Source organism: Balaenoptera ricei, chromosome 7 (assembly GCF_028023285.1).
Source record: "Balaenoptera ricei isolate mBalRic1 chromosome 7, mBalRic1.hap2, whole genome shotgun sequence".
NCBI classification, from domain to species: domain Eukaryota; kingdom Metazoa; phylum Chordata; class Mammalia; order Artiodactyla; family Balaenopteridae; genus Balaenoptera; species Balaenoptera ricei.
This window is the reverse complement of record NC_082645.1, coordinates 76,766,494-76,792,838: the sequence shown is the minus strand read 5'-3', so window position 1 is coordinate 76,792,838 and position 26,345 is coordinate 76,766,494. Positions and strand designations below refer to the sequence as shown.

Genomic DNA, 26,345 nt, shown 5'->3' with positions numbered 1-26,345 from the left:
TTCTTCATCCTCCATACTAGAAAATTTAAAGGCAAAAAAGCTATGCTCAAGTGATTTCAGGTTAAAACATGTGATTTCAAGTGATTTCAGAGTTTGGGCACTCAAACTTTAATCAAAGGCTCTATCTCCACATATTTATGTGAAAAATTCCAAAGTGATACTTATCAAATAAAGAAATCTTAATGTCCTATTAACAGCTATATAACCTACACTTCTGTATGTCACATAACATTTAATCCTTTTTGCACTGGGAGCTGCACTGCAAAAATAAATCTATTTATATAAATACAGCCTTCCTGAAAGACTCCAAAAGCACTGGTCCACTCAACATGCCTATACACATCAAAGTACTGAGGTCCCATCACAGAGAAAAGAGTAATGGGTTACGTAGACATACAAGGAAAAAAATGGTCAGAATCCTTGCCCTCTAGGAAATTAAAAGCTGGCTGAATTAGAACGCAGTATTGGTATCAATAGGATAATTAAGGACATGGAAATATTTGGTTGATAATGAGCAATAATTTCTTTTTTAAAATCTTTTTTTCAGCTTCGAGGTGTAATTGACAAAAACTGTACATATTTAAGATGTACAATCTTACTGTTTCATATAACATTGCATATTGTGCAGTGATCACCACAGTCAAGCTAATAAGCATTCATTACCTCACATAGTTACTATTTTTTGTTTTGTTTTACTTTCATCCCACCAACTCCCCTCTGGTAAACACCTGTTGGTTCTCCATGAGTCTTTCGGTTTGTTATGTTTGTTCATTTGTTTTGTTTTTTAGACTCTACATATAAATGAAATCATACAGTATTTCTTTTTCTCTGACTTATTTCACTCAGCGTAATACCCTCTAGGTCCATCCATGTTGTGGCAAATGGCAAGATTTCACTCTTTTCTTATGGCTCAGTAGTATTCCATTGTATATATGTACCACATCTTCTTTATCCATTCATCTGTCAATGGACATTTAGGCTGCTTCCATATCTTGACTATTGTAAACAGTGCTGCAATGAACATAGGGGTGCATATATTTTGTCAAATTAGTATTTTTGTTTTCTCTGGAAAAATACCCAGAAGTGGAATAGCTGAATCGTGTGGTAGTTCTATTTTTAATTTTGTGAGGAACCTCCATGCTGTTTTTCTTAGTGGCTACACCAATTTACATTCCCACCAACAGTGCAGGAGGGTTCCCTTTTCTCCACACCCTCTCCAACACCTGTTATTTGTTGCTTTTTTATAATAGCTATTCTGACAGATGTGAGGTGATACCTCACTGTGGTTTTTGTTTGCACTTCCCTGATGATTAGTGATTTTGAGCATCTTTTCAGGTGTCTGTTGGCCATCTATATGTCTTCTTCGGAAAAATGTCTACTCAGGTCCTCTGCCTTTTTTTTTTTTTTTAACATCTTTATTGGAGTATAGTTGCTTTACAATGTTGTATTAGTTTCTGCTGTATAACAAAGTGAATCAGCTATATGTATACATATATCCCCAAATCCCCTCCCTCTTGCGTCTCCCTCCCACCTTCCCTATCCCACCCCTCTAGGTGGTCACAAAGCACCAAGCAGATCTCCCTGTGCTATCCTCTGCCCAGTTTTAAATCAGGTTATTTGTTTATGATGTTGAGTTGTTGAGTTCTTTGTACTTTTTGGATATTAACCCCTTATCAGATATATTGTTGACAAACATCTTTGTTCATTCAATAGGCAGCCTTTTCATTTTGTTGACAGTTTCTATCATTGTGCAAAAGCTTTCTAGTGTAGTCCCATTAGTTTATCTTTGCTTTTGTTTCCTTGCCTGAGGAGAGAGATCCAAAAAAATATTGCTAAGACCAATGAGTGTACTGTTTATGTTTTCTTCTAGGAGTTTTACAGTTTCAGGTCTTACATGTAAGTCTTTCATCCATTTTGAATTTATTTCTGTAAATTGTGTGAAAAAGTAGTTCAGTTTGGTTCTTTTGCATGTAGCTGTCCAGTTTTCCCAACATCATATGTTGAAGAGGCTGTCTTTTTCCCATTGTATATTCTTGCCTCCTTTATTGTAGATTGACCATATACGCGAGGGTTCACTTCTGGGCTCTCTATTCTCCTCCATTGATCTTTGTGTCTGGTTTTGTGCCATTATCATATGTATTTTTTTATATAACTTTTTTATTTTTTTTTTATTTTTGGCTGCATTGGGTCTTCATTGCTGCATGTGGGCTTTCTCTAGTTGCGGTAAGTGGGGCTACTCTTTGTTGCAGCACGCGGGCTTTTCATTGCGGTGGCTTCTCTTGTTGTGGAGCACGGGCTCTAGGCGTGCGGGCTTCAGTAGTTGTGGCACGTGGGCTGAGTAGCTGTGGCTCGCAGGCTCTAGAGCGCAGGCTCAGTAGTTGTGGCGCACGGGCTTAGTTGCTCCGCAGCATGTGGGATCTTCCCGGACCAGGGTTCGAACCTGTGTCCCCTGCATTGGCAGGCTGATTCTTAGCCACTGCACCACCAGGGAAGTCCCTATCATATTGTTTTGATTGCTGTAGCTTTGTAGTATAGCTTGAAATCAGGAAGCATGATAATTCCAGCTTTGTGCCAATATCATATTGTTTTGATTACTGTAGCTTTGTAGGATAGCTTGAAATTGGGGAGCATGATAACTCCAGCTTTGTTCTTCTTTCTTAAGATTGTTTTCATCCTTTTGGGTCTTCTGTGTTTCCATACATATTTTAGAATTATTTCTTCTAGTTCTGTGAAAAATGCCATTGGTAGTTTGATAGGGATTGCATTGAATCTGTAGATTGCTTTGGGTAGTAGAGTCATTTTCACAATGTTGATTCTTCCAATCCAAGAGCATGGTATATCTCTCCATCTATTTGTATCATCTTTCTTTCATCAATGTCTTATAATTTTCTGCATACAGGTCTTTTGTCTCCTTAGGTAGGTTTATTCCTAGATATTTTATTCTTTTTGTTGCAATGGTAAATGGGAGTGTTTTCTTAATTTCATTTTCAGATCTTTCATCATTAGTGTATAGGAATGCAAGAGATTTCTGTGCATTAATTTTGTATCCTGCTACTTTACCAAATTCATTGATTAGCTCTAGGAGTTTTCTGGTAGCATCTTTAGGATTCTCTATGTATAGTATCATGTCATCTGCAAATAGTGACAGCTTTACTTCTTCTTTTCCGATTTGGATTCCTTTTATTTCTTTTTCTTCTCTGATTGCTGTGGCTAACACTTCCAAAACTATGTTGAATCATAGTGGTGAGAGTGGGCAACCTTGTCTTGTTCCTGATCTTAGTGGAAATGGTTTCAGTTTTTCACCACTGAGAACAATGTTGGCTGTGGGTTTGTCATAGATGTTCTTTATTATGTTGAGGAAAGTTCCTTCTATGCCTACTTTCTGCAGGGCTTTTATCATAAATGGGTGTTGAATTTTGTCGAAAGCTTTCTCTGCATCTATTGAGATGATCATATGGTTTTTCTCCTTCAATTTGTTAATATGGTGTATCATGTTGATTGATTTGCGTATATTGAAGAATCCTTGCATTCCTGGAATAAACCCCACTTGATCATGGTGTATGATCCTTTTACTGTGCTGTTGGATTCTGTTTGCGAGTATTTTGTTGAGGATTTTTGCATCTATGTTCATCAGTGATACTGACCTGTAGTTTTCTTTCTTTGTGACATCTTTGTCTGGTTTTGGTATCAGGGTGATGGTGGCCTCGTAGAATGAGTTTGGGAGTGTTCCTCCCTCTGCAATATTTTGGAAGAGTTTGAGAAGGATAGGTGTTAGCTCTTCTCTAAATGTTTGATAGAATTTGCCAGTGAAGCCATCTGGTCCTGGGCTTTTGTGTGTTGGAAGATTTTTAATCACAGTTTCAATTTCAGTGCTTGTGATTGGTCTGTTCATATTTTCTCTTTCTTCCTGGTTCAGTCTCGGCAGGTTGTGCATTTTTAAGAATCTGTCCATTTCTTCCAGGTTCTCCATTTTATTGGCATAGAGTTGCTTGTAGTAATCTCTCATGATCGTTTGTATTTCTGCAGTGTCAGTTGTTACTTCCCCTTTTTCATTTCTAATTCTATTGATTTGAGTCTACAAGTTATTTTTAACAAGGAGTAGTTGAGCAATAAAAACTTATTCACAAAAAGTTTATCTCTTTAAAGCTAGCTAGCTAGCTCTCTGATTCATATATATGTATAAAATGTATTTAGAATGAGTAGTCATGAAAATATTTCAAGAAAACTAATGTTTTAAAATTCCTGCACTTAATACAGCTATAAAACCTGTGATCTTTCTAGTGGAAACGTCATCTTGTGTATTTTAGTTTGTATCAGAGTGATGCCTCAGATAAGAATCTTAGCTGCTGATTAATGCAAAGATGCTATTGCACTGCATGACCTATTGAAAAGCTAGTATACAGAACTGCAGAAAGATCACTTGAGGAAATGGGCTCTAAACAAGCTGTGAAACATGAGAACCACTGAATGTGAATTTTTTTTTTTTAATGTAAATACTACTAGCAGTTCTAGAGCATTATTTCACACTGGGCAATTACTGCATCAGATCAGGGGGCTGATTTAGAAGCATTTTCTAAGTATAGTTGGGCTAACAATAAACAATAAAGAGGTCTGCCAGTAAATTAAATCTTCACTATTACTCAGGCAATTAAGATTCATTTTCAAAACAGGACCCACTATTACACACCTAAACAATTAAATGTAGTAATTAAAAATTAAGGTTATAGAAAGTACTGAATTTTTAAGTGCTACAGTTTTTACAGCAAGTAGTTTTTAGTTTGCTTTCCCCACCATTTCATCAATCCTGTATTATATTCTAAAACAGAGATCTTCTTTTCACTATCTGAAGTTTTTCATATATTTTGCCCTTAGGCTGAAAGCTTAACGTGTGCTAAAAATACACACACATACCCCCATATGTTTTCTATCTAGGTCACACAAAGTTGGAGCATCTGGATGTGCCAAGTAAGAATCTGACTCTAGTCAGGATGATGACAGTGAGAAAACACCTCTATAAAAAATATATTATTACATGCACGCCATGTAATTGATTGAAGTTAGCCAAATATATCTTGCCACTCTTCCCACTTCATTGACATATACTATTTGAAGTTAGATGAGAATATTCAGTATTTAATTAGTAAACCTCAACTGTGAAGGCAACTTGTGATAATGGGAAAAAGGAGGTTACACATAGATAATAAACAATTAACTAAACACTGTAATGCTAATAAGACTGCCTGAGCAAAGGTGACTCCTAGAATATGAAATCAAAGTATACATATTGGCGTAGAGTGCAACCAAACTTTTCATGCAAATTATTTGCAGACATGTACTGAGAACTTCATGTTTCAATTTCTTAAAAATCAGAAGTTTTAACTACTTCCAAGGTCTTACAATATAATTGGATCTGTATCTATTGTTATCTACTCCTGGACATGTATTTGTACTGAATGGTTCAGAAAAGGGCAGAGGCACAAACACAATATAAGAAAAGGCAATCTCTTTCCCCACTGGCAGTATGATAACAACATTAGCTATAGAAGCTTATAGAAACTTTATTGCTTAATGTTTTGAGTTTAGTATCTAATTATGGATTATTCCATCACAATACCAAATACTCTTGTTAAAAGAATATCACATTCTATTAACATAATAAGCATTAATATGATATGATTCTTACTAAGCAGCCCTAGAGTTTAAAACCGGTAAAATTTATTTAGAAGAGTTCGATATATAAAGTCTCTTATGTGGGAATTCCTTGGTGGTCCAGTGGTTAGGACTCAGTGCTTTCACTGAGTGGGGTGGGGGTGGGGGGGGCTGAATTCAATCCCTGGCTGGGGAACTAAGATCCCGCAACCCACATGGCATGGCCAAATAGAAAAAAAAAAAAAATTAAAAAAGACCCCTCCCTCCCCCCTTAAAAAAAATAAATATAAAATCTTTTAATGCTTACTTTACTCTGCTTAACTGTTTATTTTATTTTATATCCATGTTTTGGAATATAGTATGCATAATTATTTTTTCCTAAGGTTATGAAGAAATTAGTAACAGTAACTTTACCTATGGGAGGGGGGGCTTATAGGAGCTAGGCATATGAGAGACAAAGATGAGATTAATTTTTTCACTCTACCTTTTCATACTTTTTGGGTTTTGAATCATGTAAAGAAGGTATGGTTCAGTCAAAAAAACTAAGCAAAAATTTGAAAACATAAGTTAACCTCTGCATAATTTTCAAAGGGAGATTGTAGATACTCTTTGTGGTCTTTAAAGCAAGAAAGATTAATTCCAATTGCTAATCAAATCTTATCTACATCAGAAATGTTTTCCTCACCATAATTCCAAAAGATACATGTACCACAATGTTCACTGCAGCACTATTTACAATAGCCAGGACATGAAAGCAACCTAAATGTCCATTGACAGATGAATGGATATAGAAGATATGGCACATATATATGATGGAATATTACTCAGCCATAAAAAGGAACGAAATTGAGTTATTTGTAATGAGGTGGATGGATCTAGAGTCTGTCATACAGAGTAAAGTAAGTCAGAAAGAGAAAAACAAATACCGTATGCTAACGCACATATAAGGAATCTAAAACAACGGTACTGATGAACCTAGTGGCAGGGCAGGAATAAAGATGCAGACGTAGAGAACAGACTTGAGAACACAGGGGTGAAGGGGAAGCTGGGATGAAGTGCAAGAGTGGCACTGACATATATACACTACCAAATGTAAAATGGATGGCTAGTGGGAAGCTGCTGCATAGCACAGGGAGATCAGCTCAGGGCTGTGTGACGACCTAGAGGGGTGGAATAGGGAGGGTGGAAGGGAAGCTCAAGAGGGAGGGGATATGGGGATATATGTATACATATAGCTGATTCACTTTGCTGTATAGCAGAAACTAACACAACACTGTAAAGTAATTATATTCCAATAAAGATATATATAAAAAAAAAGAAATGTTTCTCTTGCCTATACCCTTTTCTAAATGCTCTGTGCAACTGCTTGGACTACTGAACCAGCTTCTTCTGTTACACAACTACTAAACATAATTTGGTCCATTCTCCAACTGCCATGAGAATTATCATATTCTGTTAGTCTCCTACTAAATGTTCTTATTATGTTCCCATTCACCACTTGGCAAGAAGTCCATATTCCCATGTAAAGTCCACAAGATCCTTTAGAATCTAGACCCAAGCAACCTTTCCAGCCTCATCTATTTTCCTATGCCGGCTTTCTCTGACCTCTCATGACTCCTTGACCTTGCATGTGCTTTGAATGCTTTTGCCCACTAAGTCTTTCTCAAGAACCAGTTCTAAAGCCACCTCCTCTGAAAATCCTTTTTGAATTCAACCAGAGTTTAATAACTGCTTCCAGATTACTTATATTCTTAATACTGCTTATAGAAATCTTTCAGATCAGTCTTTCTGATCAGCTCTTTAATCGTGGATCTCTGAAGCAATCACTACATCCTCCCATATTTAACTTTACAGAAAAGGTTACTTGCAAATCAAGCTGCTACTGCTTTATACAATATTTGATTTCAGCTTTTCCTCTTTATTCAAACTGAAGAGATCACCTTTCTATTACATTTTGTTTTTCAAGAGACTTTTCTTCTCCAAACTGACTCTTACTTCTCCCTAACACATATTAAAGGAAGCTACCCCAAACATCTCTTCTACAAGGCAACTCCATCCTCTACATGGTTCTCTAGTTGTTCTTTTTTTCAGATCAAGACCAATAATGGATAGAAAATCCAGACAGAAAATCAATAAAGAAACAAAGGACTTGAACAACAATACAGACCAAATAGACCTAATAGACATATATAAAACATTCCACCCAACAGCAGCAGAATACACATTCTTCCCAAGCTCACTTGGCTCTTTCTCCAGGATAAATCATATGTTAGGTCACGATACAAGTATTAACAAATTTAAAAAGATTGAAACATACCAAGTATTTTTTCTGACCACAATGCAATAGCTAAAAATCAATAGCAAAAGGAAAACTGGAAAATTCACAGTATGTGGAAATTAAACAACATACTCTTGAACAACCACTAGGTCAAAGAAGAAATAAAAAAGGAAATTATAAAATTCCTTGAGATAAAGGAAAATGAAAATACAACATACCAAAACTTATGGGTGCAGCAAAAGCAGTACTAAGAGGGAAGTTCACAGAAAAAACACCTACATTAAAAAAGAAAGATGTCAGATAAACAACCTAACTATATACCTCAAAGACCTAGAAAAAGGACAACAAACTAAGCCCAAAGTTAGCAGAAGGAAAAAAATAAAGATTAAAGTAGAAAATAAACAAAATAGAAAAAAAAAACCAGAAAAAGAAATCAACAAAAATAAGAGTTGGTTTTTTGAAAAGGGACAAAATTAACAAACCGTTATTAGCTAGACTAACAAAAATAGATCCAAATAAATAATATTAGAAGTTTAGAGATATTACAACTAATGCCACAGAAATAAAAATAATCATGAAAGACAACATGAACAATTACATGTCAATAAACTGGATAACCTACAAGAAGGGCTCAATTCCTAGAAACATACAACCTACGAAGATTAAGTTATGAAAGAAGAGAAAAGTCTGAAGACACTTATAACTAGTATGAAGTTTGAATCAGTAATCAAAAACCTTCCAACAAAGAAAATCCTAAGACCAGATGGCTTCATTGGTGAATTCTACCAAACATTTAAAGGAGAATTAACACCAATTCTTCTCAAACTCTTCCTAAAAACTGAGAAAGAAGAAACACTTCCAAACTCATTTTATGAAGCCAGTATTTTCCTGATACCAAAGCCAGGGAAGAATACTATGAGAAAAGAAAACTACAGGCCAATATCCCTGATGAATACCAATGCAAATATTCTCAACAAAACACTAGAAATCAAACCAACAGCATATTAAAAAGATCATACACCATGGTCAAATGGGATTTATCTCTAGGATGTAAGGATGGTTCAACATATCCATTTAAATTAATGTGATACACCACATTAACAAAATAAAGGATAAAAATCACATGATCGTCTCAATAGATGCAGAAAAAATATTTGACAAAACTGAACAACCTTTCACAATTAAAAACTTACAGCAAACTAGGAATAAAAGGAAAGTAACTCAACATAATAAAAGCCATCTAGAAAAAGCCCATCATACTCAACAGTGAAAAACTGAAAGCTTTTCCTCTAAGATCAGTAACAAGGCAAGAATGCCCACACTTGCCACTTCTATTCATCATAGTTCTGAAAGTCCTAGCCAAGCAATTATGCAAGAAAAAGAAATAAAAGGGATCTAAATGAGAAAGGAAGAAGTGAAATTGTCCCTGTTTGCAGATGATAAGATCCTATTTCTAGAAAACCCTAAAGACTCCATAAAAAACCCATTAGAAGTAATAAATTCAATGAAGTTGCAGGATACAAAATTAATACAAAGATCAGTTGTATGTCTATACACTAACAATGAAACTACCTGAAAAGGAAATTAGAAAAACAATCTTATTTACAATAGCACCAAAAAGAATAAAATACTTAGAAATAAATCTAAGGAGGTGAAAGATTTGTATGATGACACTGATGAAAAAAATTAAAGATGACACAAGTGGAAAGGCATCGTGTGTTCATGGATTAGAAGACTTAACATTGTTAAAATTTCTATACTGCTCAAAAGTGATCTACAGATTCAATGCAATCCCTATTAAAAAAAAAAACAAAAACCCAATGGCATTCTTTACAGAAATAGAAAAACACAATTCTAAAACTCATATGGAACTATAATAGAGCATGAAGAGCCAAATAAATCCTGATAAAGAAGAGCAAAGTTAGAGGCATGACAGTTCCTGAGGTTGAAATATATTACAATATATTGTAGTATTTGATTACTACAATAATCAAAACAATATGGCACTGGCATACAGACAGACATAAATACCAACAGAAAAGAATAGAGAGCCTAGAAAAAGATCCATGCATATATGGTCAACTGATGTCCAATAAGGGTGCCAAAACTACACAATGAGGAAAGGATAGTCTCTTCAATAAATAGTGTTGGGAAAACCGGATATCAACATGCAAAAGAATGAAGTTGGACCCTTGTCTTACACCACACACAAAAATCAATTCAAAATAGATTAAAGACTTAAATATAACACCTGAAACTGTAAAACTAGAAGACAACATACAAGAAAAGCTTTATGACACTCGTCTTGGCAATGATTTCTTGGATAATACACCAAAAGCACAAGCAACAAAAACAAAAATAGTCAAGTGGGACTATGTCAAACTAAAAAGCTTCTGCACAGCAAAGGAAGCAATGAATGAAGTGAAAAGGCAACCTATGGAATGGGAGAAAATATTTACAAACCATATACCTGATGATTAATTTCCAGAACATATAAGACGCTCCTACAACTCAAAAACCAAAAAACTAATAACCCAACAAAAAATGGGCTAAAGAGTTGAATAGACATTTCTCCAAAGAAGAAATACAAATGGTCAACAGGTATATAAAAAAATGCTCAGTATAAAATGCAAATCAAAAAGCACAATGAGATATCACCTCACACCTGTCAGGATGGCTACTGAAAAGACAACAAGTGTTGGTAAGAATGTGGAGAAACTGGAACCCTTGTATACTGTTTGTGGGGATGCAAAATGGTACAGCTGCTGAGGAAAACAGCATGGATATATTCCAAAATATTAAAAATAGAACTATCAAATGATCCAGCAATCCTACATCTGAGTATTTTCCAAAATAACTGAAAGCAAACTCTCAAAGAGATACTAGCACTCCCATGCAGCACTATTTACAATGGCCAAGATGTGGAAACAACCTAAATGTCCACTGATGGATGAATGGATAAAGAAAGTGTACTATATACATACAATGAAATATTATTCGGGCTTAAAAAAGAAGGAAATTCTACAACATGTGACAACATGGATGATCATGAGGACCATTATGCCAAGTGAAATAAACTAGTTATAGAAAGATAAATACTGCATAATTCCACTTATATGAGGCATCTAAAATAGACAAATTAATAGAATCAAAGAGTCAAATGGTGGTTAACAGGGACTGGGGGGACGGGGAAATAGGAAGTTACTAATAAATAGGCATAAAGTTTCAGTTAGGGTTAGTAAGTTCTAGAGATCTGCTGTACACCATACCTCTAGTCAACAATACTATATGGTACACTTAAACTATTTGTTAAGTGTGTAGATCTCATGTTAAGTGTTCTTAACACAATATTTAGAAAAGAAAAAAGACGACCAAACCCACAGATTCTGAACTGCCAACACTCCTACAATCAGCTGGCTCTCTGGTACTTATCTGATGGCAATTCTCTTCCCATACACCCTATTCAGGCAAATATGCCAACAATTACCTTATGGTTCTTTTTTTTTTTATTTCTAATTTCGTCCTTTTATTAAAAAAACAAGCAACAAGTTTTAAGGCTAACAAATAATATCCAGCCTGGAGTTGATTACCTTTTCTTTCTTAATTGATTAGTTAACAAAAACTTTCTACTGATGAGGTAACAATAACTTCACTTTAAAAGTTTGGTTTGATTCTATTAGGTTCTTTCTGGAGTGAAATCAAAATTATGCCAGAGTAATTCATGAAGGTACTACATATAAGAGGAGAAAGACAGATGCACCCATCCAGGAATAAAAAAGGCATGTATGTAGTATTATCATTTTCCTAGGCATTAAGTTAAATAAATCAGGTATCCTTAAATCTTTTCTGTTCTTCATTTTCTATGTGCAATCAGTCTCATTGATTCTTCCTTGTAATAGCAATCACACTGTTTTCTATGCCCAATCTGCTTATCCTATTCAGACCCATAGTGCCTGAACTTTTGTTACAGTTTCCTAACTAATGTCACCACTTATAGCCTCCTATAATTTCTCCCAGCACACTACTACCAAACTAACTGTCTGAGGTAACACCCTGATCAAGTCACTTCCCTACTCCCAATTTTCTATTTAAAAAAAAAAAAAATCAGCCTACCATTCAAGACCCTTTATAATCTAGCCTCAAATTGTCTTTCAGGATTTATCTTCCTGTATTCCTTTATATAAAATACCTACTCATCTAAATTGACTTATTCACTGCCTCTAAATGTGCTCTGTACTTTCCTACCTACATCTTTTATATTCACACTATTCCTCTACTTAGAATGATCTTGGTCCATTTATCCATATTAGCAAATTATACTGTAATAGAATCAGCCTATGACCCACCCACTTGTGGAGTTCTAGGTGAAATCACTTTTACAGGTTGTTCCTACTTCACTGAATCAGTAACACCCACCTGCCAAGTGGCTAAAGTCAGCCCTCCCTCTTCTGTGACTTTCTAGGAGCCCTCCAGAAAGAAAGGGAAATGTCTCGAGTATAAAAACTGATACTTGCTGTTTTCCCACCTCTCTTTTCCAGTTGCTATTTCTAAGTCTAGTGACACCATCTACCACTGTATCTTTGGTGCTTTAATACCTATGTTCACAATCCAGTATGGGCTAGTGCCACCAATGTGATAAGAGTGCTCCTGTCCTCCATGCTCTCAATCCTTGATCACACTCATTATTTTAACACATATTTTTTGAGTACCTACATGAAGTACTACCGTCGACACTAGGGACACATCGGTGAAAAAACAGTCAAAAATGCTTCCCCTCATGGAAATTATATTCCAGAGGAGGAGAGAGAGACAATAAATTAAGATAAGTACAATATACAGTGTATTCGATTTTGAGAAGTTTTAAGAAGCAGCAGCAGGAAAACATGTGTGGGGTGGGAGAAATGGTTATAATTTTAGGGTGGCTAAAGAAAGCTTCATTGAGAAGTTTTAAGAACTAAAAGATGAGGATTGAGCCAGATAAACAGAAGAATGTTCTAAGCAAAGGAACTACAAATACAAAGGTTCTGAATTGGAAGTATGACTAGTAGGTTCCAGGAAAAAACAAGGCGGCCAGTTAGCTGAAGCCAAGAAAAGAAAAAAATGAGATCAGACATAATAGTGGGTCAGATCATCTATAACAGGGGTCAGCAAACTATAACCCAAGGACTGAATCCAACCCACTGCCTGCTTTTTAAAGTAAAGTTTTAATACCTACGGCTGCTTTCATGCTACAACAGCAGAGCTGAACAGTTGTAAGAGAGACTGTATGAGTTAGAAAACCCAAAATATTTACACTATGGCTCTTTACAAAAAAGGTTTACTAACCTTTATGTAGAACTCACAGGCCATTTATAAAGACTTTGAGATGGAAACTCACTGAAGAGGAGTTGCATGACCTGAATTACATTTTTACAGGTCACTCTAGCTGTTGGGCTGGGAATAGACTAAAGAGAGCAAGGTAGGAAGTGGGGAGATCCAATTAGAGCACTGTTACAAAAATCCAGGTGAGAGATGATGGTGGCTTGGACGACAGTGGTAGTCAGACATGGTGAAAAGTAGTTAGATTTTAGATATATTTTGAAGGTAGACCAACAGAATTTACTCTTTTATCAGATTAAAGTGTGAGAGAATCAGTAGTCAAGGATAACCCTAAGGCTTCTGGTGTGCCAACAGGAGAAACAGAATTCTCATATACTGATGCAGAAGGATGGGGAAAGAGCAATTCTGAGAGACAAGGTAGGGAGCTTACTTTTGGTCATGTTAAATGTGAGGAGCTTATTACTAAACATCCAAAGAGAGATTTGGGGTGGTAGTTAGATCTATGAGTTTGGAGTTCAGAAGAGAGCTATAGAATGGAGATAAAAATTGAGGAGTCATCAGTGTATAAATGATATTTAAAGGCATAAGACTGAATAAGCACATCAAGAAAATATATATGAGAATATATATGAGAATAAATTATATACACACACACACACACACACATGAGGATAAATTCCAGAACTGAGCCATAGGACACTAAATGTTTACAAGTTAGGATATGAGGTGGAACTAGACGACTGATAACAAATGGTAGAAAGATAGGAAAAAAACCAAGTATGTGTGTTGACCTAGAAGACAGGTGAAAACGTGTTTCAAGGATGCAGAGATCAACTGTGGCAAATGTTAAGTAAGATAAGATCTGAGAAGTGACCACTGGATTTAGAAATTTGAAAGTCAATGGTGACCTTGGTAAGAGTTGTGGACTGGCAGAAAGAGAAAGTCTGACTAGAGTGGGTTCAAGAGAGAATGGGGGGAAAGTAATTGGAGACAATGAATACAGACAAGTATTTTAAGAAGTTTTGCCCAAGTGAAGGAATTGGCCTTGCCTAGAAACATGACACATACATCTATAGTAACAGAAGGGAAGGCTGAATGTATGGGCACAATTGCAGACAGGGGGGTAGTTTGTAAAAGTTCTCTCTTGATTGCCTCAATTTTCTCAGTGAAATAGGATGTAAGATCAGGTTATGTCCTAGTTCCCTGTGCTACTCTTGTGAAGACAGGGAAGAAGGACTTGACTGTCTGAGACGAGAACACATGAAATAGCCCTTTGGGACTTCCATTCAATGTGTGGATCATGGGCCAGCAGCAACTGCACCACCTGGAGACTTGTTGGAAATGTAGAATCTCAGGCCCTCCTTGACCTTCTAAATCAGGATCTGCACTTTTAACAAGATCCCCAGGTGATTTGTATGCACATTAAAGTTTGTTTAAAGCACTGATATAGGAGACCAGGAGAGAAAATGGGCTAGAGAAACACAGTATGACTACCAGGCAGTACAAAGATTAGTGATCATGAATTTAAAGTGGTACTAGTAATTTTGATTTGCATTTCCCTAATAATTGGCAATGTTGAGCATCTTTTCATGTGCTTTTTTGGTCATCTGTATGTTTTCTTTGGAGAAATATCTATTTAGATCTTCTGCCCATTTTTTGATTGGGTGATTTGGGTTTTTTTTGATATTGAGCTGTATGAGCTTTCTGTATATTTTGGAGATTAATCCCTTGTTGGTCACATCATTTGTAAATATTTTCTCCCATTCTGTAGGTTGTCTTTTTGTTTTGCTTATGGTTTCCTTTGTTGTGCAAAAGCTTTTAATTATGTCCCATTTGTGGTATATATATACAATGGAATATTACTTGGCCATAAAAAAGAATAAAATAATGGCATTTGCAGCAACGTGGATGGATCTAGAGATTATCGTACCATTAAGTGAAGTAAGCCAGACAGAGAAAGACAAATATCATGCAATATCATTTATATATGGAATCAAAAAAAAAAAGAAAAGATACAAATGACCTTATATACAGAACAGAAATAGACCCCACAGACATAGAAAACAAACTTTTGGTTACCAAAGGAGGAAGGGGGGGAAGAGGAATAAATTAGGCGTTTGGGATTAACATATATACACTACTATATATAAAAGAGATAACCAACAAGGACTTACTGTATACCACAGGGAACTAGACTCAACATTTTGTTTTTTTGTTTTAATTTATTTTATTGAAGTATAGTTGATTTACAATGCTGTGTTAATTTCTGCTGTACAACAAAGTGATTCAGTTATATATATATATATTCTTTTCCATTATGGTTTACTACAGGATACTGAACACAGTTCCCTGTGCTATACAGTAAGACCTTGCTGTTTATCCATTCTATACATAATAATTTGCATCTGCTAATCCCAGACTTCCAATCCCTCCCTCCCCCACCCCCTCTTCCTAGGCAACTACAAGTTTGTTCTCTGTATCTGTGAGTTTGTTTCTGTTTCATAGATAAGTTCATTTGTGTCATATTTTAGATTCTACATATAAGTTATATTATGCAGTATTTGCCTTACTCTTTCTGACTTACTTCACTTAGTATGATAATCTCTATGGCATTATTTCATTCTTTTTTAGGGTTGTATACTCAAAATTTTGTAATGCTAAGTGAGCATTAAGAGGAATACAGATATAAGCAAGATGCAGCCCTTCCTTCCACAAGAGGCTGTTGGGACGGGGAGAGAGAATGCAAATCATTTCCAACAAAGCAAAAGTGACATAATAGGAATACGCAGAAAATGCTATGGAAAAAGCTACATAATAACTAAGTCTTGCTGGCGGATAGGGGAAGACTTCAAAGACTTTTTTAACAGTGTGAGCAAACATCAAAATTAGAAATCAACTAAACTAAAATTTGACTTATATATGTCCCTCATCTTTTCTATATAATATTTCACAGAAGTTAAGTGAAAAGTAAAAGAAGTTAATATAACAAAGAAGAAAAATGAGAACCATTAAAAAAATTATCATTAATTTGCAAATAAAAACAAATAAACAAACAACCAATCATGATTGATAATGAGCCCCAAGCTAACCTTAAAGTATATCTGAAGGAACAGCCACCTTCACTAATTAAAAAAGAAATAAAAACAAACCACCCAAACTTTCAAGGTTAGAACTGGAAGAATATATTCTTCAGAAGGAAGGGGCATTTGAACCATAGTCCTGGACTGGAATTTCTCTTTGATTATACTGCCTCCACAACACTGGCTGGGATGGGCTGGGGGAGGGGTGACCCTTTAATACTGGTCCAGTTATGGGCAAAGGACTTTTCCTTGATTCCTCACAGCACAGGTGAAACAAAACTGGGACATTCAAAAATACATGAGTAAAAGACTAAAAGATGCAAAGTAGAATGAAATGAACAAAGGGAATACCATGAATGTAGGGGATACAGATTATAAACTACCACTTATTTATCTTTAGTTTATAATCTAATAAATGTGTCCCTTCTTTCTCATTCTTGGTCATCATTCTTCCAGACTTCAAAAATAAATAAATTGATCCCAATAAGCCTTAACATTCATGTCACATGGAGGTGGGATAGGTAGAAAGCCATTCCTTAAATTACTTCTCTCTCTCTTTTGTAAGAGACAGATCAGACCTTCTTATGTCAATAATATCCAATTCAGCTTTTGCAATACCAGCAGGACTCTAATTATCAAGACAGGATTAAATTCAAAACAATTTTTAGAAATACAAATGATATTTTAAGCAAAGGAAAATCACGAAAATCAAGAAGTATGAAGTATGAAAGTACCCCTTATCTGAAATCACATATTTACCATTATGTTCTAAACTAGTGGTCTATAAAATTACTCATGTACATATGAAAGAGCTAATACTACTAAGTGGGTTTCAGATATCACCACACTGAGAAACACTTCTAATTCTGGGCAACAGCTACTTTATAAATGAAAATATATGTAGCAGGACCTCACAGGGATTCAGTTACAAAACAAAAGTTGAAGACTGTAGTGCTCATCTAAGAAATGGCTCTAGCATTTCTCCAAACAAAATCTACTTTAAATAAAGTCACTGAATCCACTTGTAAATTATTTCTCTTTGGCTGTCTCATTATTCAATATGCTTTCAAGGAACATGGTGATGAAAGAAGAAAAATACCTCTTTCTAACATAACCATACTGGCAAGAACATCAACATTATCAGTATTCAAAGAATGTCTTGGCAGGTTAAACCTTCATAAAAAGAAGGAACACTATCTAATCCAAGATGTCAAAATAGCAATAGTACTTCTCATATTATGTGCAATATGATTGTTTGTTTCTAATGTAGAAAAAAATTTCAAAAAAAGAAGAGACAACAATATTGCCATGTTTAAATTTTAAGCTAAGGCAAAAAAATTCTTCAGAAAAGCACATAAAGAATGACAAACATAAGCATGTTTATAAGAGCAGAGCAGGACTCAATGTTCAAAGAGATTTATGATAATGTATCAATGCTATTTTAGGACGTTTAACAATATAACATTTGAGGCACAACAGCACTAATAATAAATAGAAGAGTGAAAAAATAATTTATACTAAAAGAAAAAAGCTTGAAAATATAATTGAGTCCATGATTTCCTTGTGTAATAATAGCTAATACTTAATTTTACTATAAGACTTTTGATAATCTTACATTACTTGCATGGTATAACACTCTCCAGGATTTGAACTGCATCTGAAATTACTGAAGGCCACCAAGAGACCTGTGTTTGCTCCGTATAAGTTCAGATACGGTGTCTTCCAAAAGTTATAAAATACAGTGTATTAAAAACTACTACTTTCCATTTTCAAAAGAAAATGCCTATACTGATGATCTTACACAGGTTGGGATAATAATATAAACTTATTCAAAGCTTAGAAGATATATATTTGACTTTAAATACACATCTCCATTACACAGGGTGATAATATTCTTCTGTTTTCTCTTAAAACTTTTCTCTTTGGTTGTAGTCACCTTTTCTTTTATAAAAATGTAGCTCCTGTCTTCATGTTTTACCTTTTTCCATTTGTTTTCCCTTCCTGATCACTGTTTCTTCTGCCCTTGATATTTTCTTAACTTGGTTAATTCAACTTTTTTTTTTTTTTTTTTTTTTTTTTTTTTCAGACTTTATATATATATTTTTAATTCAAACAGAAAGTCACAAAAATTATAATCATCCTCATCAGTTCACTCAGTCCCATGTAATTAATTTTTTTTCATCTTGATCTTTTGTTAGCACTTTTATGAATTCATCAGTTTTCAATTAGAGTTCTGAAAATGCTTATTCATTCAGTTCAGCAGTATAGTCAGTTACCAGAAACCTGTACTTGTCAGAGTCTTTTCCATGAATTCCTTGAACATGAAACCCTTTTATAGGAACATTTTTGCAAAAGCATCAGAGTACACCCAGAACTGTCTGTAAATGACAAAAGACTTGAAAATGACCACGGTTAAAGAATTGATGAAAGTTCATAATAATGCAAAAATATGGAACGCTTCACGAATTTGCGTGTCATCCTTGCGCAGGGGCCATGCTAATCTTCTCTGTATCGTTCCAATTTTAGTATATGTGCTGCCGAAGCGAGCACGGTTAATTCAACTTTTAATGACTAAATATCCTTTGGATCAAGAGGTCATCGGGTTATTTATATTAACAGGATGAGTCTCTATCTATCAACATCCTGAGGAATCCTAGCATGATAGAGCTGGAGGGGATCTCAAGGTATCATTTGGTTGAGCTCTATGCTAGCAGGAACAGGTGGCTGACTATTCTTAATGTTTTTCTTTATTTTTTTAAGATGACCAAAGATTTTGATCATAAATATTCCACCATAATTTGGTTTAATATGGAATCTTCTTAATAACAAGTAAAAAGACATGAAGTGGAAAGAAAACTGGATGAAAAAGGGTTCTGACCTCAGTAGTATTACTTACTGTAAAACAGAAAACAATTCCTTAGATCATTCTGAGCTTCAAGTTCCCCATACAAATAGATAAGGCTGTCTAACTCACAAGGTCATTGTAAGTGCTCTGAAACCTGGAAAAGAACTACACAAATGTAATGTAGTATTAAAATGGGAAGACAAAACAGTAGAGTGTGAAGAACCTATACTCTGTAGGCAGGTAAAGTTTTGAACCCCATCTCAACAATTTACCAGCTGTGCAACACTGAGCAGAGTATCAAACCTCTCTGAGTTCAGAGGACAACTGCAAATTGATATAATGTCTACCTCATTTGGCTGTTGGTGTGGATTATAGGAGTTTCACACACCTAGTATAGGCCCTGGCATTGTGTACACCCTTAATAAATGTTAACTCTCTACTCCCCATCAGGTTTCCAAACTTCTGCTGTGTGGTTCTACTCTCCTTACATTAAATATTTTGAAGTGCACGTGTGGAATTTTATGAAAAACATAACAATCAGAAGATATGTAAACCTTTCTTTCCCCTAAGATTCATCAAGCAACAAGAGGAATTCCTTATCAGCCCTGCTTTGAAAAATGGAAAGAAATGAGGTAGAGTTTCCTTTAAAAACTTAACAAAAAACTCTTCCAAAGAAGAAACAGTTTAGAATAGAAGGTGGAAAATGTTACTAAATTGTGAACTCTTTAAAGGAAAAGAACAAGTCTTACTCATCTTCATATTTAGGAAGCAAACATTTCTTGGATGGAAAAGTCTCTTGGTAGAATCACCTATCTTAGAAATTAAGAAATAAAAGGTTCAATCAGATTTCATATAGATATGAAGTAACAAAGTAAAGATGCTCTTTAAACAATAAAGAAAAAGCGAAACAAATGACAAATTTTGAAAGAAGACTCTTTACATATCTAACTGATTTAGATAAAATACATTGTCCCTTTATTATATCATATACCAAAAAAATCCTGTAGAAAGTACAATAATGCTTACCTTGTTATGTACAAAAACAATCCTTACATCAGGTTTAAGTATACCATAGTTTATGAGGAGATCTTGGACCTTTTTTATTTCCTCTTTACATTTTTTAGCAGTTGAGTAAAATTGCTTTCTTACGGGTAGATTCTTAAACAATCGTAAAGCAGTTACAGTTGTACCTGTTGGCAGATAAGAGGAAAGCATATTTAGATGTGGAAGGAACTTCACAGATCTTCAAATCCACATACAATCAGTAATTAATCCCTTTTATCACTGAAGGCCAGTCCTCTTCAAACTCTGGGAACACAAAGAAGGCTCAACCTTGCAAGCTATCCTGATCCCTTGCTAGGCTCTCCTATTTGTAACAGGTCTGACCTGCTAAGTATGATCTCTTCTATGTGATCTAAACAAGAATAATCTTATTTCTACCACTGCAGAGAAACATGGGCTTACTAGAATGTACAGTATCTTAAGAAATCTGCTGATATTCCAACTACCTGGTGATGATGCTTATTCTGCACTTTAAAATATATAGGTGGTATAAGGCTAACAGCATATGTGATAACCTTAATTATTCAATTAAAAATTCTTATCTGATGCTCAACATCGTTAATTATCAGAGAAATGTAAATCAAAGCTACAATGAGGTATCACCTCACACTGGTCAGAGTGGCCATCATTAAAAAGTCTACAAATAATCAATACTAGAGAGGGTATGGAGAAAAAAGAACCCTCTTACACTGTTGGTGGGAATGTAAATTGGTACAGTCACTATGGAAAACAGTATGGAGGTTCCTTATAAAAAAGTTACCATATGATCCGGCAATCCCACTCCTGGACATATATCTGGAGAAAATTCTAATTCAGAAAGAAACATGCACCCCAATGTTCACAGCAGCACTACTGACAATAGCCAAAACATGGAAGCAGTCTAAATGTCCATCGACACATGAATGGATAAAGAAGATGTGGTATACGTATACAGCAGACTATTACTCAGCCATAAAATAGAAAGAAATAATGCCATTTGCAGCAACATGGACAGACCTAGAGATTATCACACGAAGTGAAAAAAGTCAGATAGAGAAAGTCAAATAAAGTATGATATCACTTATACGTGGAATTTAAAATATGATATAAATGAACTTATTTACAAAACAGAAACAGACTCATAGACATAGAAAACAAATTTATGGTTACCAAAGGAGAAAGGGCAGGAGGGAGGGATAAATTAGGAGTTTGGAATTAGCAGATACAAACTACTATATATAAAACACGTAAACAACAAGGTCCTACTGTATAGCACAGGGAACTACATTCAGTATCTTATAATAACCTATAATGGAAAAAATATGAAAAATAATATATATGTAAAACTGAATTACTTTGCTGTACACCAGAAACTAACACAACATTGTAAATCAACTATACTTCAAGTAAAAATAAATTCTTATCTGAAATAATATCTAATTGCCTGGTTTAATTTACCTCACCTCCTGAACAACAACAAATATACAAAACACAGGATAATCTAACAAAAGGTTTTTTTTAACTTTGAACTTATTTAACTAAAAAGTTGAGGGGTGGGATCAAGATAGCAGAGAAAGAGGATACAGAGCTCACTTCCCCCCTCTAACACATCAAAAATACATCTACTTGTAGAGCAATTCTTACTGAAAACAAACTGGAGACTGGCATTAAGACTCTTATACAACCAAAGGTGCAAGAAAGATGCACATGAAATCGAGCAGGAGGGGAAGAGAAGCAAGTCTGTGTAATCCACCTCGTCTTCTTGGAGGGGGCACAGAAACGGAGGGAGTACACAGGCTCAGAGATCCTCCCTGAGGAGTGAGTGGTTTGAACCACTTATTGGGTGCCCCATCCCTGGGGTCCAACACCAGGAAGATGAGTCGCTTTAGGTGGTTTGAAAACCAGCAGGATTGACAGTGGGGCTATAAGAAACCTAGACTCCACTCATGAAGGGCATGCACATGCTTGCTTACTCCTGAAATAAGGCAGAGGAAGCAGATTAAAACTGCCCAGGTCTCTGGCCTGTTTCCCACTACCACCCCAGCACACACCTCGGACAAGCTGAGCATCCACTCTAGCCTGGGCAGACCATCTTTTCCTCTAAATTCTTTAACAGTAGTTTTAAAAGTTCTTGTCCCTAATTCAAACATCTGCGAGTTTGCTTATATCACCTATTTTTTCTCTTGACTGTGAACCCCACTTTCCTTTCTTCATGTCTCTCAATACTTTTATTTTCATCAGACATAATATATAAAAGAATAGATATTGAAATAGATATTTCCCCCCAATGAAGGTACTTCATCTTTTCATCAAACAGCTAGAGTGAAGAATAGATCTCTTCAATATATAATTAGAGGAGTTCATCTGGGTTGGAGCTGAGTTGCCCCTTTATTTAGTTCCAGTTCACTTCTGGTTTCAAATGTCTTGAGGATGGAATCAGGTCTCTCTCTGCCTCTAGCAAGGCTTTGGGATCTAAGTACTGTAAGACTTTAAGATATTTCTCTCTCAAGCTCAGTCCCAACTTTCTTCACCACTGCTTACTCAGCAAAAGTCCTGATGAGATTTGGCTTCTTGGGTGAACTAGCTCTGTTTTTGAGGATCTTATCCTCCAATCTGTCATGTCAGCTCACATGTGGTTAATAAAGTTCAACTGGTTTCTCCTAGGGCCATAAAAGATCCCTTGTCTATAGCAGGCTTGCTCCTTTGCATGCCTATGCCTCCAGGCTCAGTTAATGCTCTCAGGGATACAAGTAGCCACCAATCTCTTTGTGCCTAGGTGCACCTAGGAAGGGTCATCTTCCTCTTGAACTTGGTTCATTTAATTTCTTTGTGACACAGTTCTCCAATGAGTTTTTAAAAATACAAGTTTTTAAATTATGTGTTTTCCCCCCTCATTGTTACACAGAGAGCAATGGTCTCCTGAAATCTTCTAGAGCCATCATTCTTCTCTTATTGAAAGGTTATGCTCCCACCCCTCCTTACTACCATCTTCAAACTCAAATGTTATCTTTTCTGAAAAATTCGCTCACCTTCCTCTAGGCAGCTGGTGGCTTCTTTTTACTGTCATTGCCTGTTTACTCATCTGTGTTTTCCACTAGTCTGTGAATTCCTTTCACTCACCTGTGTTCTCCACTAGCCTGTGAAAATATAATGACATATACTGTAGCTGTGGACAGATGGTGGGAAGGAAGGTAGGCAGAAATCAGTAGGGCAAAATATGTGTTTATGAAAAGATGTATGTTGGCTTTTAAATATATGTCTGCATCAAAGACCACACTGTACCTAATCCATATATTAATTGATAAATTATTGCTTCAACAGCTAAAACTATTTTCTCTGAACAAACTGAGAATTACCAGTAAGCCAAGAATTATATATATGTTCAAATAAAACTTAATGATGGAAAACTTTGCTGATTCCAAATGAAATGTATATCCTTAAAAAAAGTACCAAGTAATACTGGCCAATAGGGAGGAGGCCCTAGTATACTATCATATTTTACAAGAGAACTGCTCAGCTCTCTAACTTTAGCACATTCTATAAACACCAGAATTAAACTGCAGTCTGTAATATGCTCCCTGTTATATTTTTACATGACCCTATGTTATGCCATTTATAAAAGCAGCTATTTATATTCCTAATGTAAAGAGGTATGGTTGCTTGACTATATCAGAGTTTTCTTAAACTATTTAATGAATAAAGTTCCATTCTCAACATGAAAAAAAAATCCTTCAACACATGCACAATCACACATAGCAGGGATTTACAAAGAACATGATGCTTTACTCTAATAACAGAGTAGGGAAAGGATATACCCTGATCACAGTACTTTAAATATACTACTTTTGATATCTGAGAAATTCCTAAGGCAGAAGTACTAGGAGGTGTTAAAAGAATTTGTCCAGGAGGGTAAATCAACTTAGAAAGCTTAATGCTGATTATCTAGGGTAAAGAGAATAGAAGCGATGACAGAAAAAAGATATGGCCAAAACAAATAATTTAGTCAGAGTTCTTGGTAAAAGAATTTAAAAGCTAGAAGTTTATTTTTACATTTCTTGTTAATTTTAAAAACGTCTTAGAACTGAACAGAAGGGTGATTTAAAATGACATTCTATTAAACACATAAATCATTTAAAATGATTAAATTAATCCATAAAACAAATACCTACATCTGGAAAAACCAGAACTGGAATCTCTAGCAAAACTATTCTTAAACATTTTAAAACATGTTTTAAAGGGGTAATGAATTTTCCAATGCCTAAGAAAGATTTTGTTGTAAGTTGTCCCTGCACCTACAGTTAGGCTATCTACAGGTGTCATCATCCTATCAGATGATATGAGGAGTAACTGTTAAGCAAGTATATTCACAACACATCAGAAATCAATCTACAAGAACCCTAAATGCACAGGTATTAATTAGGATGGTTGTACTGTAGCTTTATCTTACACAGAAAATATTTAAATGACAGGTGGTGAAATGTGAGTCTGTGATTCAATCACTCAAAAACTATCAGCACTAAGGCAATATAAATGTAAAAGACTTTTGAAAGTGCTTGTGGATTTTTATATGTCTACATAGACCAATAAGAAACGAAGAGTTTGACTTTTTGTTGTTTTCCTAGGCAACCGGCTGTAATTGGGGAAAAAAAGTGAGTTATGAAAGGCAGTAACTGGTTTCGCAAATGTTGACCTTCTAAGTGGGTAGTTTCTTAAGATAAAAGGAATATGCTAAAGAAAATAAGGTTCATTTACTGACTGTAGAAATTTCTAAATATGCTTATGTGGTCAAACTAAAGTAGAGAAGACTCACGTCAGCAAGAAAATAAAATCAATAAGCGAATGGGCAAAGATCAGAAGGATTCCACATTTAAGGATTGTTATTTCATAGTTCCCATGGAGATGAATACAGAAAAGCATGAGAAGTGTGAGTGATGCAGAGCCACTGGCCATCCAGATTAGACTGGCTACTACCAAGATAAAAATAAATACAATTAAGTTTTATAAGGTGACTAGATTACTTCAAAGTACTCCATAGGTTAGCCACTCAAATATCTCCTAATGGTTTCTTAATCTAAACTCCCAAGAACTGGGGTCAGAGCATTTCTGAATAGGGACAATATTAAAAAATGTCTTCTCCTTGTCTTTATTTTCAGTACATAAAAAAGAAAAAGAATCACAATCTATTACTTTTAATTAAAACATGTACAATATAATACATCAAATTAAATCACTATTAGACTTGAGCTCATTTTTATTAACTGAATAAATGAGAAAAAAGTGTGTTTTCTTAAGAGTTCCTATTAACTCTTTATGTAGATGCAAAAATAATTCTTAATGGGCAAAAGTAATCAGTAACTAATTTGAGGATTTATAAAATAAGAGAAAGAATGAGAAAATTTGGTATCAGTATTAAGATACAAGAAAATAAATTTCAATGAAGACAAACAGAAGTCATTTGAAAAAAAATAAATCCAATAATTTAACATGAAAACTGGAGGGAAGAAATCACAGAAAAAAATATAGTGCTTTGACAAGGAGATCAGCTCGGTGTTTTGTGACCACCTAGAGGGGTGGGATAGGGAGGGTGGGAGGGAGACGCAAGAGGAAGGGGATATGGGGATATAAGTATATGTATAGCTGATTCACTTTGTTATACAGCAGAAACTAACACAACAATGTAAAGCAATAATACTCCAATAAAGATGTTTAAAAATATATATATATAGTGCTTTGATAAATTACAATGAGGAACCCAAAAATTTTAAATGAACTTACAACAAAATTGGAAGGACAAATAACAAAAACAAACCCCCAACAACAACAGAAGTCCCTTTTCAGATCTAATAATTCTTTTGCACATGACTCTAAACAGGGCATATCTTTAATATTCTCTCAAATTTATAGATCCCATTACCAGAAGTTAGTAGCATGAAAAAGATTAGAGGAAATATGTGAAACTCAAGCCTGAAGAGATTTTTTTTCTTGAGAAGTAAATAAGAAGTAGAGGAACTTACAAATAATAAGATGTCAATTAAAACATACTAAAATTACATAAGTGTATAAAACACTAGAGAACTAAATTACAGGACCTCCCTGGCAGTCCCATGGTTAAGACTCTGTGCTTCCAATGCAG

General features: G+C 35.1%; 1 protein-coding gene and 1 non-coding gene across 7 annotated transcripts in view; both read right to left on the bottom strand.

Annotated features, from left to right (window-relative positions):
• PMS1 (PMS1 homolog 1, mismatch repair system component) overlaps positions 1-26,345 on the bottom strand; it is an 85,090-nt gene that overhangs the window by 40,062 nt on the left and 18,683 nt on the right. For all 6 annotated transcript variants that reach the window (XM_059928334.1, XM_059928333.1, XM_059928330.1 and 3 more), the window contains exon 6: positions 20,198-20,361. In XM_059928334.1, the coding sequence (XP_059784317.1) occupies positions 20,198-20,361 (164 nt within the window). The remainder of the gene's footprint in view (positions 1-20,197; positions 20,362-26,345) is intronic.
• On the bottom strand, positions 18,770-18,876 carry LOC132369417 (U6 spliceosomal RNA). The gene has a single exon (XR_009504392.1). It is a non-coding gene; the product is annotated as a U6 spliceosomal RNA (small nuclear RNA).